Below are 19,632 nucleotides of genomic sequence, written 5' to 3' on the forward strand. Positions count from 1 at the left end.
TAGGCAGAGAGAGATTTGCAGCAGATAACGCTTTGAGTTAAAGGATAACTATCCTTGGAGATGCTGGGGATTAAACCCATGAACTCATACATGCAAAGCATGTGCTCTACCACTGAGCTACTTGTCATTCTGAAGGTTGCGTGTGAGTTACATGTGCCTTGTACTTAAGCTAGATGCTATTTCTAAAATATAAATTAGGCAGAGAGAGATGTGCAGCAGATAAAGCTTTGAGTTAAAGGATAATTTTTCTTGGAGAAGATGGGGATTGAACCCAGGACATCATACATGTAAAGCATATGCTCTACCACTGAGCTACTTGTCCTTGTGAAGGCTGTGCTGAGTTGCCTTGTACTCAAGCTAGTTTCTATTTCTTAAAGCTACACTGTGTAACTTTTGTTTAGCTTATTCTTAGCTAAAAACACTTAGATCTTTCAAAATTATGTGCTCATTAATGTATATTTACTTCTTTCAAGTAATAAAGTATTCTCGTAAGTTTATATAATATGCCATTGAAAATACATACGGGTGAGGGGTTCGAATTCTGGTCGCCATGTTGCCCCTCCATCTTGAAAGTACATTAGCCAAAGAGGGACATGCCCATAAATTCAAGCTTCGCCTTTCGCGTTTTAACACTCGATGGCACCGTGTCGAATGTGAAGAGGGGGATTGCCATGTTAACCTTGGACTAAATTGGCCACCGTAGGAGTTAAAACGAAATCAGATTTGAGAGGAACAGAAACTATTATTCACTGGATGGACATATACCTTTTCACCGGTATATGGGGGAAAATATCACACAGCATAGCTTTTAATATAAATTAGGCAGAGAGAGATGTGCCACAGATAAAGCTTGCAAAGCTTATGCTCTACGACTGAGTTACTTACCCTTGTGAATCTCAGTATCCAAGGATACCCTTGTGTTAATCTATATACAGGTCATTCATAGCATATTGTGAGAAAGTTCATTGTTTTCCATAATGTAATGATAAAAAATAAACTTTCATATATTTTTGATTCATTGCAGATCAACTGAAATATTTCAGGTCTTTTTTGTTTTAATACCCGAAATTCCTGTCTCAAAAAAATAGCATATTTCATCCGACCAATAAATTAAAAATGTTTTTAATACCAAAAAAGTCAACATTCAAATAATTATGTTTAGTTATGCACTAAATATTTGGTGGGGAATCCTTTTGCAGAAATGACTGCTTCAATGCGGCGTGGCATGGAGGCAATCAGCCTGTGGCACTGCTGAGGTGTTATGGAGGCCCAGGATGCTTCGATAGCGGCCTTAAGCTCATCCAGAGTGTTGGGTCTTGCGTCTCTCAACTTTCTCTTCACAATATCCCACAGATTCTCTATGGGGTTCAGGTCAGGAGAGATGGCAGGCCAATTGAGCACAGTAATACCATGGTCAGTAAACCATGTACCAGTGGTTTTGGCACTGTGAGCAGGTGCCAGGTCATGCTGAAAAACGAAATCTTCATCTCCATAAAGCTTTTCATCAAATGGAAGCATGAAGTGCTCCAAAATCTCCTGATAGCTAGCTGCATTGACCCTGCCCCTGATAAAACACAGTGGACCAACACCAGCAGCTGACATGGCACCCCAGACCATCACTGACTGTGGGTACTTGACACTGGACTTCAGGCATTTTGGCATTTCCTTCTCCTCAGTCTTCCTCCAGACTCTGGCACCTTGATTTCTGAATGACATGCAAAATTTGCTTTCATCCGAAAAACATACTTTGGACCACTGAGCAACAGTCCAGTGCTGCTTCTCTGCAGCCCAAAAGTGGCTTGACCTGGGGACTCACCACTGCTTCCGCAGGTCCCCCAAAGTCTGGAATAGGTCCTTCTCTACAATCTTCCTCAGGGTCCAGTCACCTCTTCTCACTGTGCAGCGTTTTTTGCCACACTTTTTCCTTCCCACAAACTTCCCACTGAGGTGCCTTGATACAGCACTCTGGGAATAGCCTATTCGTTCAGAAATTTCTTTCTGTCTCTTACCCTCTCGCTTGAGGGTGTCAATGATGGCCTTCTGGACAGCAGTCAGGTCGGCAGTCTTACCCATGATTGCGGTTTTGAGTAATGACACAGGCTGGGAATTTTTAAAAGCCTCAGGAAGCTTTTGCAGGTGTTTAGAGTTAATTAGTTGATTCAGATGATTAGGTTAATAGCTTGTTTAGAGCAGTGGTTCTCAAACCTGTCCTGGGGACCCCTCACCACTGCACATTTTGCATGTCTCCCTCATCAGACACACCCAATTCAAATCTTAGAGTCTCTACTAATGAGCTGATGATTTGAATCAGGTGTGTTTGATGAGGGAGACATGCAAAATGTGTACTGGTTGGGGGTCCCCAGGACAGGTTTGAGAACCACTGGTTTAGAGAACTTTTTCATGATATGCAAATTTTTTGAGACAATAAAAGACCTGAAATATTTCAGTTGGTGTGCAATGAATCTAAAATAAATGAAAGTTTAATTTTTATCATTACATTATGGAAAATAATGAACTTTATCACAATATGCTAATTTTTTTAGAAGGACCTGTACATAGTCATACGTCCAACAAATTATTATTAATCTTTTTTTCATTTTAGACATGTTTTTGTGATGGTGGAAACATGATGCTCATGGACACATGAACATCCAACTCTTTAACCGTTTAAATATGTACACCCTCCCCCTACCACCACCTTTAAATGTAGATGAGTAGGGCTGAACTCTAGACTAGAGTTAATTAGTTGATTCAGATGATTAGGTTAATCATAACTCGTTTAGAGAACCTTTTCATGATATGCTAATTTTTTGAGATAGGAATTTTGGGTTTTCATGAGCTGTATGCCAAAATCAACAGTCTTTATCACAATATGCTAATTTTTTGAGAAGGACCAGTATATAGCACATATCAGTGGGATAAACAGACAAATCGTTAGTCGTCCTACAGGCATTAGAAGGAGTCATTAGACTCATTGTGTCAGGTTTGTGGTGACTGATGTGCCCTTGTGACTGTTTTCCAGGTTACAAGCTGAAAAGATTGATTGAGAAAAGATTGCCTTTATCGACGGTCTATCAGGATGAAGAGGAATCTAGACAGATTATTAATGAAACAGCTGATGGCAAATTTTTGGTCAGTACATGCTGCCCTGCAGGCAGGGCTGTTCTTATGACCATCTATCTGCTTCTTATTTTCCTAAGAGACTCGGCTGTCAATACCCTTTACATATTTGTATAAGGGAGGTTACCAACTTTATAAAGCTTTACAAGAAACCTAGTTTGTGGACAGGCTGCACTTTGTGACTATTCTTTAATGCTGCAGTGTAATAATTATAGAAAATTGTGTTGCTGGAATAAGTTTTGTGTTATTTGTGTTCTGTATTTGTCAGTTATTGGTACAAAATTTTCCAAAATGTGCTGTATGTTTTTAAACAATTTCTATGAAGAAAAAAAAAATCAATTTATAGTGCAAAATTAAGCAATGTATTAAGAATCTTTGATGTGCCTTAAAGTAAAATCAGCATCTTGTACTAATTAATGTTACTAAATTATACTAAAATACACATGATTGTCCCAAGTTAAGATGTCGATAAATGTATTCATATTAATCCAACTATTCTAAATAGTATCTAAAAATAATCTATTTTCCCACTATTTTTCCATTGGAAGGTCAAAGCAAAGAGGTAGCATTTTTTCCTTCTTTCTTTAAAAAATAAATAAAAGTGTGTTTAAATGCATGTTGTTCACCCCGGTTAGGAATCTTGGTGTCATCCTGGATTCAGAATTATGTTTATCCAAACAAATGAATTCTGTTGTTTAGAATAGTTTTTATCACTTGTTTGTTCTTCCAATGGATGATCAGTTCCTGGAAAAAGAAATGAATGCTTGCATACAAAACAGGAAAATTCAGCATTTTGCAATGGTTCTGCTTGCAAAGTTTAATGCTTCACTTTTTACATTGTGCAACCAAAATAAATTGGTTTAAACAAAAATTACAGCTCACCTCAAGCAATCACATGACCACTTAGGACTCACTTTTCTGTTTATATATATATATATATTATAGATTTCTATAGTCATGACTTCTGTACAGAGGATTCAGGCTACAAATTATGTTTATTAGTTTACCAATACAGGCCACTGTGGAAATGTTTACATTGTACAGTCAAGTCTCATGTAGCCATTAAGGCTTAAAGCAACATGTTACATGCTTTGGCTGTTATTTCTCCTCAATAATAGTAATTAAATCCATAGTATATTATACACAGAGAAAATAGTTCCTAGTTTAAAGTTGATATCTAATTTGCACTTGAAATGTAGCTTCACATGTAGGAAATGTAATGAAAATTAATTATGGAGGTCTGAAGTGGTGAAAGAGTTGGAGGAAGAGTCTTACAGTTAAATCTCTGTTAAATGTGCATACAAAACAATTGGATAAAGCATTTTTCTCTCAAAATACCAAAGTGTAATAAGCTACAAATTCAAGAGAAAATAAGTAGAAAATGAATAATTTTATCTAGAACATCTCAAATATCTTACTTTCAGCAACTTATGCATGGAAACATGATAATTCTCAATATGGCACAAAGCCAAACACCAGAACTTTATTTTTGTCTTCCAAATGCTAACGTGCAAATATACATTAGCAGTATATTACAGCAATCTACAGCAAGAAAGTATGCTGGTTAGCGGGAATAACTGCTCACAACTCCATAAGAAACATGATGTGCCTTCCAGAGAGAAATGTAATTATGTGCTTTTGTGCAAAACTAAAAAAAAAAATTACAAGGATCTGTTACATGTAAAACTGCTTGATAACTCCATATCCATATGATGCTGTGTGCACTTTGCTTAAGTACTGCATCACAAAGAGGAACAGCACATAAAACAAACTGTCTTAAGCCTGTGCTTAATTACAGCTGACCTGATGATGTAAACAAAAGAGTGAGGTCAGAACGGTTAGTTCTGAAACTAGTCTGCTGCCTCCTAGTGGTCTGGAGAACCACAGCACCAGGATTAACATGAAGCTTCTTCTAAAATCACAGCATCCAAATCATGTTTTTTTTTTTTTGGGGGGGGGGGGGGGGGGGGGGAATCAAACAAAAAAAATTATATAAGCAAATACACAAACTATTTCACAGTTGTTGAAAGAATAACGACTTCTTGGATTGTGCTTGTGAAAATAATTAGTAACATTTATGCCTCTACAGCATAACTAGTGTCTTGACTGGGCCACTTATGAAAATGACAATACAGTAAAAAAATGGAACCTGGGGTCAAGCTTGAAATCAGTTTTAAGGCAACAATGTTGGACAGAGGAAAGAGTTCAGGTGGGAACTGTGGAACTCAGTGTTCAAACCAGAGACCTTCATGCAAGCAAAGTTCAAAACAGGTTTTAAAAAAATATATGAAAAAAAGTCTGCAAAACCTTGTGATTAGTTGACTGAGTTGACTCTGTATAGACTAACCTGCCTCATACCAAATGTCCCATAGTTTATTTACAAATGTGTAAACTGGATTTATGATGTATGCATTTCTGGCGCAAGTGTAAGAAAAGTTGTAAATAATATACTGTACCGAAACCAATAGTTACTAAAGTTTAAAATGGGTATGCAGTGCCATGGAATTGGATGGAGAGGGAAAGGGAAAGTTAGATTCCAGTTTTAAGAGTCAAAGTAGTTTAGTGTGTCTGGTTGATTTTTGTTTTTTAAATGTAAACTTGGCACTCAACGTTCATGATTTTGGTGCAAAACACTAGCAGGAATGATTAGGATCTGTACAGTATAGATGACTGGGCAGTTGTACAACTTTGTCTTTTTGGATTAAAAAGTCACCAACACCTTTAAAGACTGAAAAGCAATACAACAAATAAAGCAGCAATACATTTGGAAATATGGACCAGAGAGGAAGTCACGCTGGGAAATATTGTTATATGATGAACCAAGGACTTGAAAAAAACACACCTAATCTGAAACTTCATTCTTACTCCTTTTTTTCTTCAAGCAAACTTCCTTTAACTTGCGCAAATCAATATGTGATGAGAGTCTGGTGGTAATCCCAAAGTAGCAAGGGAACAACACCTAAGACCAATAGGAGTATCCCTCTAGCATGGTTTATAACCACAAATCTTTATTATAAAAAAAAAAAAAAAAATTCACAACACCAAAGATGTAGTCATGCCTCAGTATCTCTTAATGTCTCACATTTTTACATACTTCCCTGAGAGAGCGGTGTGACGGCAGAGTTGTTGTCAGGGAAACAAGATAGAAGCATATGCAATTTTAACATTGTTTAATACAAACAAATATTGTGTGCTGCACCCCATGACCAATGAGAAGCAACAACAAACAAAGCAACTAAAATGTGCTACAAAACAATTAACAAAGGCTATACTGGGAACATTTCCAGCCTGATGAGGAGATCCAAGTTCCAGCCCAAGAACCCTTGGGGGGAAAACGCAGCTCTTGGGTTGAATAAACAGGGCGAAAAGAGAAGAATTACGCTGGAGGGCAATTATTTGTTTTCAGGGTATTCAGGAATGCCAGCAGCTGTGAGAGTAGCTCGATACTGCTGCAAAACCACACGCATGCTCTTTACGAAGCCTTTGGAAAGAGGGAAGAGTGGGAATCCAATATCTGGATAGCCACTGCGCTCTGGAAGGAAGCTGCGATAGCTCTTTCTCCGCTTCTTTGGTCTCACAGCAGGCTGAGTCTCCTGGCATGGTTTCACACTTTGAGATGTCACAAAACCCAACACCCCTTCAGAACCTTCCGGTATTTCTGATCCTGCACCACCCACCACTGAGCTATCAGACTCAGAGTTCTGGCTCAACTCCCGCTGCCCACCTGAACCAGGAGGTATACTGGGCCCCACTGTGGAAGGACTAAGACCTGAGTCCTCAAGCTCCTCTTCACTTCGCACATCCTGTTTGCTTGGGCTGCTGTGGGCCAGAGCTGAGGGGATCTCCTCCAGAGGTTCTGCATGGAGACTGCCAACCCCACATCGAGAAGCACGGTCAGTCACTGACCAATCCAAATCTAGCCAGGACTCCAGCCGATGGACAAGCCGCCAGCCGCTACAGGCAAAGTGCTCACATATCTCCTGCTGAAATACCTCCACAGATTGCTGGAGAAGTTGAGTCATTGACTGTACCATCTTAATGAGTGCCATCTCATTGTAGCAGCGACTGTTCTCGTAACCCTCTTGAAGTCCTCTGTCACTGTCAAAGCCCGCCTCATTATAGTATGGCTCGTTGACCAGGATCAGACCTGAAGGGGTGGAGACAAAATATTTACAGTGCAAGAGAGAAATGCAGATAGCTTCTAATGAAATCATACATTTAAAATTACATTTTATAATTTAGTTTTAGATAAACATTTTCAAAGTTTGACCCTCTAAATGTGATACTTAAAAGGAATAGCTCACCCAACTATAAAAATTCTGTTAACATTTACTCAATCTTGTATCATTTACTAAACCTTGTGTCATTTCAGACATGTATGACTTTCTTCAAAATATCTTCTTTACTATTCCACGGATGAAAGAACATTGGAAACAGTTTTGGTCCAAATTGAAATGTACAAATGATGACAGATCCTATCCTTTTAGGGGGAGGGGTGCACAGTTTCAGCCAATCTCATGAGTACCTTGAGTAGCATTCATATTTTAAAACAGTCTTTAGTTTTATTAGATTTATAAAAGAAAGATAAGCTGTACCAACTCTTTCCGGAAACAGCCATACCCATGGAGGCATGCATGCCCTCCCTGGATAACTTTTTTAATTTACTCTACTTATGTGTTGTTTACATTATGTGCACTTGCCAACAAAATAGAAATTATGCAGTTTTGACTCATGACTAGGAATAAACAAACACTTGTAGAACTCAGAACGTTGCTGTTCCGGAAAAACAAACTGCATCCAATGTTTCCTTAAAATTGGGTTCTTTGGGAAGCTGAACAAGCTTCTTTGCCTTAAAAACAGAAACACACTTCTCTAGTGACATTGTTGGTGTTGTGGCCTAAAAACAAAGCGCTGCTCCCGTAACCCGAACAAAGCACACTAATGGGCATGCTCTTCCAGGAGAAGTACAAGGAATTCCACCCATTTTTACGTAATACTAATATGTTATATTTAAAAAAAATTGCATATTTCATCCGACCAATAAAAGAAAAGTTTTTAATACAAAAAAAGTCAACCTTCAAATAATTATGTTTAGTTATGCACTAAATATTTGGTGGGGAATCCTTTTGCAGAAATGGCTGCTTCAATGCGGTGTGGCATGGAGGCAAATCAGCCTGTGGCACTGCTGAGGTGTTATGGAGGCCCAGGATGCTCTGATAGCGGCCTTAAGCTCATCAAGAGTGTTGGGTCTTGCGTCTCTCAACTTTCTCTTCACAATATCCCACAGATTCTCTATGGGGTTCAGGTCAGGAGAGTTGGCAGGCCAATTGAGCACAGTAATACCATGGTTTACCAGTGGTTTTGGCACTGTGAGCAGGTGCCAGGTCGTGCTGAAAAACGAAATCTTCATCTCCATAAAGCTTTTCAGCAGATGGAAGCCTGAAGTGCTCCAAAATCTCCTGATAGCTAGCTGCATTGACTCTGCCCTTGATAAAACACAGTGGACCAACACCAGCAGCTGACATGGCACCCCAGACCATCACTGACTATGGGTACTTGACACTGGACTTCAGGCATTTTGGCATTTCCTTCTCCCCAGTCTTCCTCCAGACTCTGGCACCTTGATTTCCGAAATTACATGCAAAATTTGCTTTCATCCGAAAAAAGTACTTTGGACCACTGAGCAACAGTCCAGTGCTGCTTCTCTGTAGCCCAAAAGTGGTTTGACCCGCGGAATGCGGCACCTGTAGCCCATTTTCCTGCACACGCCTGTGCATGGTGGCTCTGGATGTTTCTACTCCAGACTCACCCTAATGCTTCCGCAGGTCCCCCAAGGTCTGGAATCGGTCCTTCTCCACAATCTTCCTCAGGGTCCGGTCACCTTCTCGTTGTGCAGCGTTTTTTGCCACACTTTTTCCTTCCCACAAACTTCCCACTGAGGTGCCTTGATACAGCACTTTGGGAACAGCCTATTCGTTCAGAAATTTCTTTCTGTATCTTACCCTCTCGCTTGAGGGTGTCAATGATGGCCTTCTGGACAGCAGTCAGGTCGGCAGTCTTACCCATGATTGCGGTTTTGAGTAATGAACCAGGCTGGGAGTTTTTAAAAGCCTCAGGAAGCTTTTGCAGGTGTTTAGAGTTAATTAGTTGATTCAGATGATTAGGTTAATAGCTCGTTTAGAGAACCTTTTGATTATATGCTAATTTTTTGAGACAATAAAAGACCTGAAATATTTCAGTTGGTGTGCAATGAATCTAAAATAAATGAAAGTTTAATTTTTATCATTACATTATGGAAAATAATGAACTTTATCACAATATGCTAAAAAAAATTTTGAGAAGGACCTGTACATAGTCATACGTCCAACAAATTATTATTATTATTTTCATTTTAGACATGTTTTTTGATGGTGGAAACATGATGCTCATGGACACATGAACATCCAACTCTTTAACAGTTTAAATATGTACACCCTCCCCCTACCACCACCTTTAAATGTAGATGAGTAGGGCTGAACTCACAAGATCTCTTGTTTTTCAACCAAAATAAAGGTTGAAAAATTACAACAAAAATATATATTCTCTGTTTTATACTAAATTAGTTTTGAATTAACCTTGTATGGAGATGAGCACTTGCAGTAGACTGGATTTGCTGGTCCATCTTTCAGTACCCTGTAAAAGGAAATATTACAAAAATCACATGTCAGTATTGACCAATAATCATACAATGCAATTAAGAAACCAAATATGGTTAAAAAAAAACACAATATGGCTTAATCACTAAATCCTTGAAGCCAATTAAAAAGTGGTCAAGAAAAATAATATTTTTTTCTTTTGAAGTAAAATAATTTTATGCCATGCAGGTAGATGGACTTTAAGAACTGAATTTCCTTAAATAAAAAAATAAAAAAATAAAAAATAAAAAAAAGAATACAATGACACCTATTATTAATTCACCAATTTCCTAAAGTTTCTACTAATGCTAGATAAAAATGTTCCTAATGTCATACATAACGTTATTCATATTCTCTCAGGTACAATAGCAAAAATTGGGTAATTTAATGGGTTGATTAATTGAAAAAATCAACTTTCCCTTGAGATTTTGATATATAAAATGTTGTGGTAAAATAAGAATATCCTGTAAATTTCAGAGCTGAAAACTTCCTAGCTAGTCAAAGAAAAGCTTTTATAGACGCCAGGCCCACAAAACGATTGCGTGCTTAAACCTTATGTCATCGCTCAACAAAACACGCCTCTACAGAATAATAAGCATATGTAATTCAGCAGCCCCGCCCACCAACTTATCGGATCACGCTAGCCAGTAACAATAAACATGCCAAAGAAGATAGTAAGTTATTGTGGAAAAACACGGTCGCTGCATAAGCTTCCTTCGGATCCTAATATTAGGAATGTGTGAGACTTCTTTTTTTTTTATTATTCTTTTTTTTTAATTATTATTATTGTCTACACTGTCGTAATTTATTTATTTTGTATTAGGGGTGCAAAACTTACAACAGAGTAAACAGAACACAACAACAAAACACAATAACAAAAATAAAACAGCAGTAATAGTAACAGAAATAAAACAAAAATCAGCAGAACTGTCGAATAATAGTAGTAATAGTAGAAATATTTAAATAGTAATAGCATGTATATTAATAATAATATTTTTTATTAATTCTCACTATTTATATATAACAATAATGACACTAAATATGGTTATCAGTTGTGCTAATTGCAATAGTACTATTAATAATAGATAACATTAGTAATAATTATAATAAAAACAGTAGTGGTAATAATACAAAAAAGGGGGATGATAATTGTGTTGACAAAGTATAATCCATCATAATAATAAGAACATTGTATCATAATAATAATAATACCAACAGTAATAATAATATTAATACTAGATATGGCGATGGTGATAATACGTTGTACTTAAAGTACAAATGCAATAGTAATATCAATAGTAATAATAATAATAATAATAATAATAATAATATAACGTTAATAACAACAATGAAATAATGACACATACTTAACACATACCACACCTCTCCTAGCTTCTGTGTTAGTGTGCAAGTGTTTTTTTCTTCTTTTTTTCCTTTTCTCCTCTCATTCACAGTACATTTACTATTTGTATGTATGCCTAAGCTGAGGTGGTACATTAAAATCTGTTTTTGGTGCATTAAAATCATGTGTGATATTATGTTAAGTGTGGATATGATTTAGTTAGATTTTTTATATTTTAAGTATTTATATTATTATTATTATCACTTCACTTATTTATTTATTTATTTATTTATTTTATTCATTATAGATAAACACTATATCAATATTGTCCTTATTTCAAGCAAAACATTATCACATCACCATCATTCCATTACTGCTAAATGTTTATATGATATTGAAAATATTAATAACAATAATGTCAATAATAATTATAATAATGAAAATACTCACAATATTACCAAAACCTCGTTGAAATATGTATAATAATAAAATAATACATAATTAATCAGGATGAGTGTGTTTTCAGATTTGTAATAGTTGAATGAGGTCTGATCTGGGGTGTTGTGGTTCTGTTATACAGTTGTAAAGAGGTGAAAAATGTTCTAGGGGATGTAGTCTATGTGCAAGTTTTTCCAATGCGTTATGTGAATTATAATTTATTTTTAATGAATTTCTAGCTCAAGTAGGGAAGACAATGTATGTGTATTCGCTTCATTTCACTGCAGAATTGTTTGTAAACTATTGGATTTGCAGACACAATGGTGTTGCCTTCTATATTAGATCCGACAGGAATGGTGCAACAAACCTATGTGAGTAAAACGTCTTTTTTTACATGATGACCTGCCAACCTTGAAGAAATTTGATGAGTACTACACCCCTCTTTGGTGAGCAGAAGATAAACATTTAAAAAGCTGTCGGTTAGCACTGCATTATTCATATGATATAGGCCTACTTTATTGTCAATAAATAGCCTACTTTGAGATGGCTTGAAAAACACACATAAAGCATATATTGTCGTGATCGTCTGATTGTCGTCGTCACCTTTCATCCCTCATAACGATTGTTTTCCTTCAGCTGTAGCTCCAGCGTGACAGTAAGTTTCTACAAATCCGCTTTTAGACTTTTTTTTAAGAGCGCCCTCCTCATATTTAGATACGAATAAAATGACAGGTCATTCATAGATAATTTTTTGTCTCTGAATTTAAATCTTGAAGTATTCACAATGGTTTCTATGTATAAATACACTTGCCCGTGACCTCAAGAAGCGCAAAATCAACCGAGATAGAGAAAGCTGTCTTTAGCGTCCCTGTTAACTTGCCTGCACTCGCGCAGGTAACGCCGGTTCGAATCCCGCTAGGAGTGGGTCGACTAGGATCGGTGAGACCCAGTAAAAGTGCGGGGGATGAAAATACACTTTATTAAAAGTGCGGGGATTGGACATGCTTCAACGTGGTTTATTGGAACATTTGTGTGCGTTGTCCCCCCACTATGCCAAACTTTATGGCTTTATCAGAATTAAAAGTTAAATATCATTGATGTTTTTTGCAGTGCAAATTTTGTTTGGAAGTTTGGAAAGATGAACACACGTTTTCATTCATTATTTTATCTACGGATCAATACAGATGTCTGCTCATTCAAAATCATATAATAGAATAACTGTAGGCTATATTGTAACTACAGTACTGATAACTGTAAGCAAGCACTACAAGATGTTTTTGAATGCATTAAAGCAGGGGTGGCAAACTCCGGTCCTGGAGAGCCTTAGTCCTGCGGAGTTCAGTTCCAACCCTGAAAAAACTCACCTGCCTGCAGCTTTCTATTAAACTTTCAGACCTTGATTAGCTTGCTCAGGTGTGTTTGATAAGGGTTGAAGCTAAACTCTGCAGGACTGAGGCTCTCCAGGACCGGAGTTCACCACCCCTGCATTAGAGAGAACGATTAGGTGTGTGAATAAGTGCTACCTGTTTCAAATGTGCTTTCACGCGATCATATTCAGTAGTTAGAAGATAAAAAAAAAAAATCCCTTAAACTCTAACATCCCGCTCATGCCCATCGCTGTGATCATCTATATCAAGCTGGTTGTTTACAGTGTGAGTTCTGAACACTGCACTATGCTTATTTAAATATTTTAGTTTCTACACATATTAGGCTACATATTTCTCATGTCTGTGAGGCAAGCCTGCTGAGTTTCCGTTTATTTGAGACGCGCTTCAGTTCATGATAAAAGCGATCGCTTCCGCGACCGTCTACTTATTTGCTTTTTATGACTATTATGTAATTAAGTAATCAAATGTGAAATAACTGCATATTTAACTGTTTAAATGAAAGATTATTCCTTATTAAACTTACAAAAGCTATTCAATCAAGAGCAGTGAGTGATGTCCTTATCGTTTGTTTGCCATTAAACATAGCAGTAAAAGCTACTGCCCCTTTAAGACCTAACAGAGGGATATGCGTCATTTCAGACTATGTCTGCTAGAATACTCATCAAGATGAACATGTTGGCATACTTTTTGTGTGAGTTTGTCCGTTTAAGCACAAGACTTGAAAGAGAACTCAATATTTGCGCGCTGTGAGACGGGTGCGCGCTTCCGGATGACAGTGACGGATCTTCTCTCAGCACGCGCGAGTTATTATTTGCGTCTTCTGGCACTACCTCCGGGTAATGACGGCGAAAACGACTGGTCATATTCGGACATACGGCCGCACTCGCATGCACTGAACACAGTTTATAAAGAGGGGAAACAGTATGCTATTTTTATTTACCCGCCACGGTGGCCGGTAGGTGAAGCGAGTTTACCCGCCACAACTCAAAATCACCCGCATTTGGCTGGTGGCAGGTGCTAATTTCCATCCCTGCTCCAGTGCAGCACACCCATCAAAACCCAGTGTTCAGAAAAGAGCCTCAAAACCAGTGTAGAAAATAGCCTATTAATTATTAGTTATGATGTTTTTGAATGTAAAAACCACACAAATGTCATTAGTTTTTTAAAGCCAGTTCATGAGACCTTTAATGAATTCATGTAAAACTAACTGATTTAGGATAAGACCCCCTGAAAGGACAACAATTTTATTCATCCAACATAGTAACAAAGAAGAATTACCAAAGGGAGTGCAAAGAGGTGGCTAGTCCAAAATCAGAAATATATCAGCCAGAAATTAGAACAGAAAGTAGGTCAGCTCACCTTTCCAATCCAGGTGCCAAGAAGACTGACACAAACCTTCCCGTTGTCATAGAGGTTAGGGTTAAGTCGTCCACTGCACTGTGACAGGTAACGGAAGAGAGGAGGAACAGCAGGATAGATGTTAGGAAGCTGGATATCAAAGAGGAAGAGTCCATCCTCATAGGGAGTGCGATTTGGGCCCTTAATGAGAGCTGAGAAAAGGTCCTGAAGAAGACAAAAGGAAAAGTTAACTGAAAAAAGGGGGAGCTTTTGATGAAATTTTGAGAATAGTTTTCCCTACTTTGCAAAATAAAATAAAAACAACAACCAAAATCAAGTTCATAAGTATGTTGCATGCAGGGCAATTTTACCATCCTGTCCTCAAAAGTCTTCACCATGATGCCATCGGGCAGAGAGGTGGCCAGCAGGGCCATTTCTTTCCTTACAGTGCTAAAGAACTTCTTTGCCTCTGCTGGCTGGAATTCCATTTTTTTAAAAGAGTGGGTGTCTATGGCAAGAAAGAGGGGACATTTTAGATCAAAAAAGAAATTCAGACATTATACTATATGAAATTACTGTAATTATTTTTGTTCAAGAAAATACCACTTAAATTACAATTTTATTATAAAAAATAATCTATTGTTCATATTAAGCAGCACTTTCATGAAAATATGCAGGGGCAAATAAATTATTCTGTTATTTTTGTTTATTAAAATGAAAAAAAAAAATATATATATATATATATATGTTTGTGTACAGTATGTACCTGGTGCCCATTCTAAAACGGAAAACACTTCCCCTTTAGCACTGGTAAAGGTGACACCTGGTTTGCCTCCACTCTGCTGGCACAAAACTGGTGTGTCACTAGGCCATTCAGAACGCACAGGCGTCTGTGGTTCAGCTAGCACTGGCGCCATCACTCTCTCCTCCTCTACAGCAGCCTCCATTTTATCTTCTTCTACAATGGCCACATTGTCTAGAGTCTTTTTCAGGTTTTCCTGAAGTTTCTTAATATCATCCAGAAAGCGTTTTTCTTTTGTGGGTTTGGCATCAGCTGGGGTTGTTGCAGCAGTTGCAGCTGATGGTTCAGCAGTGGGTGAAGTCGGTGATCCAGTCCAGAGCTGCTCAACAGTCATGTTCTTTAAACTTTCTAAAATTTTTAGGGCTTCTTTAAGCTCACGAAATCCCCGTGGTGGAGTCTCTTTAGTGGGTTTCTCTTCAGGTGCAGCAACTCCGCCTCCAAAAATACAAGGAAAAATAATTAGCTTTTAGGAGAAACCACCAATTGCAAAAAAGACAGACAACACTAAAAAAGGGGGACTAATACAAGGGACCCAGGGCTGTGTTGAGGGAAGGGGTTGGGCCACAATGTTCTCCCACACAATAAACTTTACTAGGGGCCCCAGAAAACCTGGAGATGCCACTGATGTTACTACATATCCATGAAAAATCTTAATAATGACAATTCTCTGAATATTTTTAACATGTTAATGAATATAAAAAAATTAATGGAGAAGTAGATCTGCTATGCATGCTGCTGCTGCGGATAAAGTATGGACTTACTACTGCCAAAAGATGCATAGGCACTGCGGGGAGAATGCAAGATAAATGGCTGCTGCAGTTACCAAAAACAATGAATAAAATGGATGAAAACTGCAACGGAATATTGTGTTTTATGTGAATATTAGGGGTAACACGGTTCGGCTCGTATAACGGTTTTAGGTAGGGATGTCCCGATCAGGTTTTTTTGCCCTCGAGTCCGAGTCATTTGATTTTGAGTATCTGCCGATACCGAGTCCCGATCCGATACTTCTATAATACATAAAAAAAGAATAAAGAAGAGCGAAAAAACGAACCAGGATGTTCCTTATTTTTTATTTTATTCACCTTATTTTAACATTCAACAACTCTAACAAACAGAGCACTTCTGTGAGGTAGATTGAACAATCAAGTAATAAATAACAAATTCTTCACTTTTGGATTTTAGTGCTACAGTAAATATAAAAAAGTCCGGGACTGGAGTTGCGCAGAGCAGGAAGTACAACGGTGATATCAAAAGCACACCCATACTCTCATAGATGCAGAACAATTAATTATGTTTGTGTGAAATAAACAGTTATGGAAATTAAATTAAATTAAATAATCTGCTCCCAAAAATCCCGAAAAAATCTGTTAGTGCCTCAGTGACAACTTCACTCAGAGAAGACTTCGATCTCAGTTCTCAATCATGACGTCACACAGCAGTTTTTAAAGCATCAAATAACTGTCTAAAACTAAACTTATTTAAAAAACAAACACTTGAAATGAAATCATCGTGATGATAACTGCCTACAATGACAAATTAACTTTGGGGGAAAAATATTTGAAGTGTAATTTGACTGAACTGTAATTAACAATGCTTTTCAGGTTTTAGGTCTAACATTAGTTTTTAGGTAGAGAAATTGAATAAAGTAGGCTAATGAAATGTAAAATAGCTGCATATTTAACCGTTTAAATTAAAGACTAATCCTTACAAAAGCTATTTAATCAAGAGCAGTGAGTGATTCCTTATCTTTTGTTTGACATTAAACAGACAGCAGTAAAGGCTACTGCCCCTTTAAGACCTAATGGAAGGCTCTGCGTCGTCTTTCTCGACTGTATAAAGTCCTCTTAAGGCATATCAGACTATGTCTGCTTGGATACTCATGGACATGCTGACATACTTCTTGTGTGAGTTGGTCCGTTTAAGCGCAAGTCTTGAAAGAGAACTCAATATTTGCGCGCTGTGAGACGAGTGCGCGCTTTCGGATGATGCACAGAGACAGATCAGCGCGCGCGTTCTCATTCGCGTCTTCTGGCGAATACGGCTTCTGGCGAACACAGGTGATATTAGCGCTGTTGTAATGTATCACCGAGGAGCCAGCACGTGTATCCATCTACAGAAACATACATAAAGCTTTATTTTCAAGTTACAACCCATATTATTGATGCGTCATCATGCTCACCTCACCCCAGAATTGTCTTCCCCCAGAGTCCTGATCGGGATGTAACGTCCGATTCCGATCGAGTCTGAAATCACATGATCGGGCCCGATTTCCGATCACGTGATCGGATCGGGACATCCCTAGTTTTAGGGTCACGGTTTTCGGTTCTATAAGGTTCTTGTTGTTGTTTTTTTTCTTTTAATAGTTAACACTCCAGAAATTTACTTCAGCATAATATATAGCTTGATTATCCACAATTTAGCATGCAGTATTAAAAAAATGCTATATCATCTAATCATGCACAAACTGAACTTGACCATCTCTAAGGAAAGCTAGGTGAGACTTTAATACAGCAAGAGAGAAGAGACATTGATGCTTTTCATTTATTATGCAAAAAGAGGAGATTGTGTATTGCTATCTTTACAGGAACTTGTGGCTTTTTAGAACACAATGAATTGTGAAAACTGGAACTGAAAAATTAACTTTCATTTATTAAGCCTTGTTTATACTCGACGCATCCACACGGCAAAAATGATGCGTGCAAATGGAAATTTTCAAGGTCGGAAAAATTATCAAGCATATTGTTTTTATCGTGCGATTAATTGATTATCGCGACAGGCCTACGTGTAAAGGACCTATAAGCCTGTGCCATATACAACTGAGCGTAGGCATGTGCCAATATCAATTTTTCATGTTGCGATTAATTGATGAAGTTTTTCAAGTTCAAGTTCAAGAGTTTTATTTGTCACATACACAGTTATACAGAATACAACCGGCAGTGAAATGTAAACAGGTCCGCTCCATGGACAGCAAATAACAATTAACAAAAAAAGCACAATAAATTATAAAATAGGGATAGGATAAAATAGGAATAGGATAAGGTGCTATATATATACATATGTAGAATTATGAATAAATCAAGTAAAAGAAATAAGAGATGTGGAATAAAATAAGTGAGATAAAGTAAACTGGAGACTATAAAAATAAATCTGTGGATAACAGAAGTGCAGGAGTGTAATGTGCAAACAGCATTATAATGAGTAGTTGCATGAAACACAAGAATAAAGTGCAGTGCAATATCAGTATGTGAGTTTGTTAGTACTGAAGTGAGTTGAAGTCACATGTAGTTAAGTGACAGCGTTCAGGAGTCTGATGGCCTGTGGGAAGAAACTCCTCCTGAGTCTCTCAGTTTTGGCCATCAGGCTTTTATCACGGAATACGATATTATAACGATATTGAAATAAGTTGCAAAAAAGTTGTCATAGCATAACAGCTTTAAGAACTATTTTTGTAATAACAAATATAACTGAATGTTGAAATACAATAATACAATGCACCAAAAATATATACAGCTCTGGAAAAAATTAAGAGGAATCAATGTTAAGTGGTCTCTTCATTTTTTCCAGAGCTGTAAAAGTACAATTTTCAAACAGATTAAAGTGCAAAAGAATTAGGCTATAAAGAACAACAGGTAACAAATGAATATAATGTCTCATTATTTGATGCATTAACTAAGATTGAGCAATAGCTACATTTGTAACAGTAAGTATAATGTTTTTTGGTAATGTTAGTTAAGAAATACTGATCATTGTTAGTTTTATCTTAGGTCCATTAAAAAGATTATTTTGTTATTAAACAGTAACTAAGAAATTAACATTACTTAGAATAATTAATTCTTTATAAGTATTTTTCATTGTCAGTTTGGTAATAATAAATTAACATGTTAACTAATGAAGTCGTATGTCTTTTGGACAAATAATCCAAAAAAAATTCTAATCATTAGGGCATATTGTAGTCCAGATTAAAACAATGTTTAAGTTTGAAAATAAATAGCCTATTAAGTCTAAGTATTAAGTATTCGGTGCTTTGATGAACAACACTGAGATTACAAAAACGAATGACGTTTTTAATGTTTTAAAAACGTCACTAGCGCGGTTGCTTTTGTTTGCGGGGTTTCCGGGGTAATCGCTGCATCCTGCAGTTCATCAGCACCCTCTGCTGTCCTTGAGCGGCACTTCATTGGCGCGTCTCCTTCACTCGTTCATGTGCCTCTCATTTACATCTGAGTGTGTGTCCCTTTGACTCAGAATACAGCAGTGTTGAGCATTTATACGATTGATGGGCAACATATTCTTGAGTGCATTATAAAAAATAAAAATAAATTGTGAATAAATTATTATTTACGATATTTTGAAGTGCCCACGATAACAATATCGTTCATATTCATTATCGTGATATATCGAATTACAGAAAATATCCACACGCCTAATTGAGTGTAAAGTATTGTTATGTTGAGGTATTGTTTGCAGTGCACTTCAGATAACACTACATTTATGTATTCAATTCTTCTTTTGTAAAACAATGTGAAT

General features: G+C 37.1%; 1 protein-coding gene and 1 non-coding gene across 2 annotated transcripts in view; both read right to left on the reverse strand.

Moving 5' to 3' along the window:
• Nucleotides 1-250: 250 nt before the first annotated feature.
• On the reverse strand, nucleotides 251-322 carry trnav-uac (transfer RNA valine (anticodon UAC)). Its single transcript has one exon. It is a non-coding gene; the product is annotated as a tRNA-Val (tRNA).
• Nucleotides 323-6,276: 5,954 nt separating this feature from the next.
• ube2o (ubiquitin-conjugating enzyme E2O) overlaps nucleotides 6,277-19,632 on the reverse strand; it is a 76,794-nt gene continuing 63,438 nt past the window's right edge. Inside the window, exons 16-20 of the mRNA XM_067459431.1 lie at nucleotides 15,067-15,537; nucleotides 14,672-14,808; nucleotides 14,322-14,525; nucleotides 9,735-9,792; nucleotides 6,277-7,267 (exon numbers count right to left, since the gene is read on the reverse strand). Coding sequence (XP_067315532.1) covers nucleotides 6,513-7,267; nucleotides 9,735-9,792; nucleotides 14,322-14,525; nucleotides 14,672-14,808; nucleotides 15,067-15,537 — 1,625 coding nt within the window. The 3' untranslated portion in view covers nucleotides 6,277-6,512. The remainder of the gene's footprint in view (nucleotides 7,268-9,734; nucleotides 9,793-14,321; nucleotides 14,526-14,671; nucleotides 14,809-15,066; nucleotides 15,538-19,632) is intronic.

Source organism: Pseudorasbora parva, chromosome 12 (genome assembly GCF_024679245.1).
Source record: "Pseudorasbora parva isolate DD20220531a chromosome 12, ASM2467924v1, whole genome shotgun sequence".
NCBI classification, from domain to species: domain Eukaryota; kingdom Metazoa; phylum Chordata; class Actinopteri; order Cypriniformes; family Gobionidae; genus Pseudorasbora; species Pseudorasbora parva.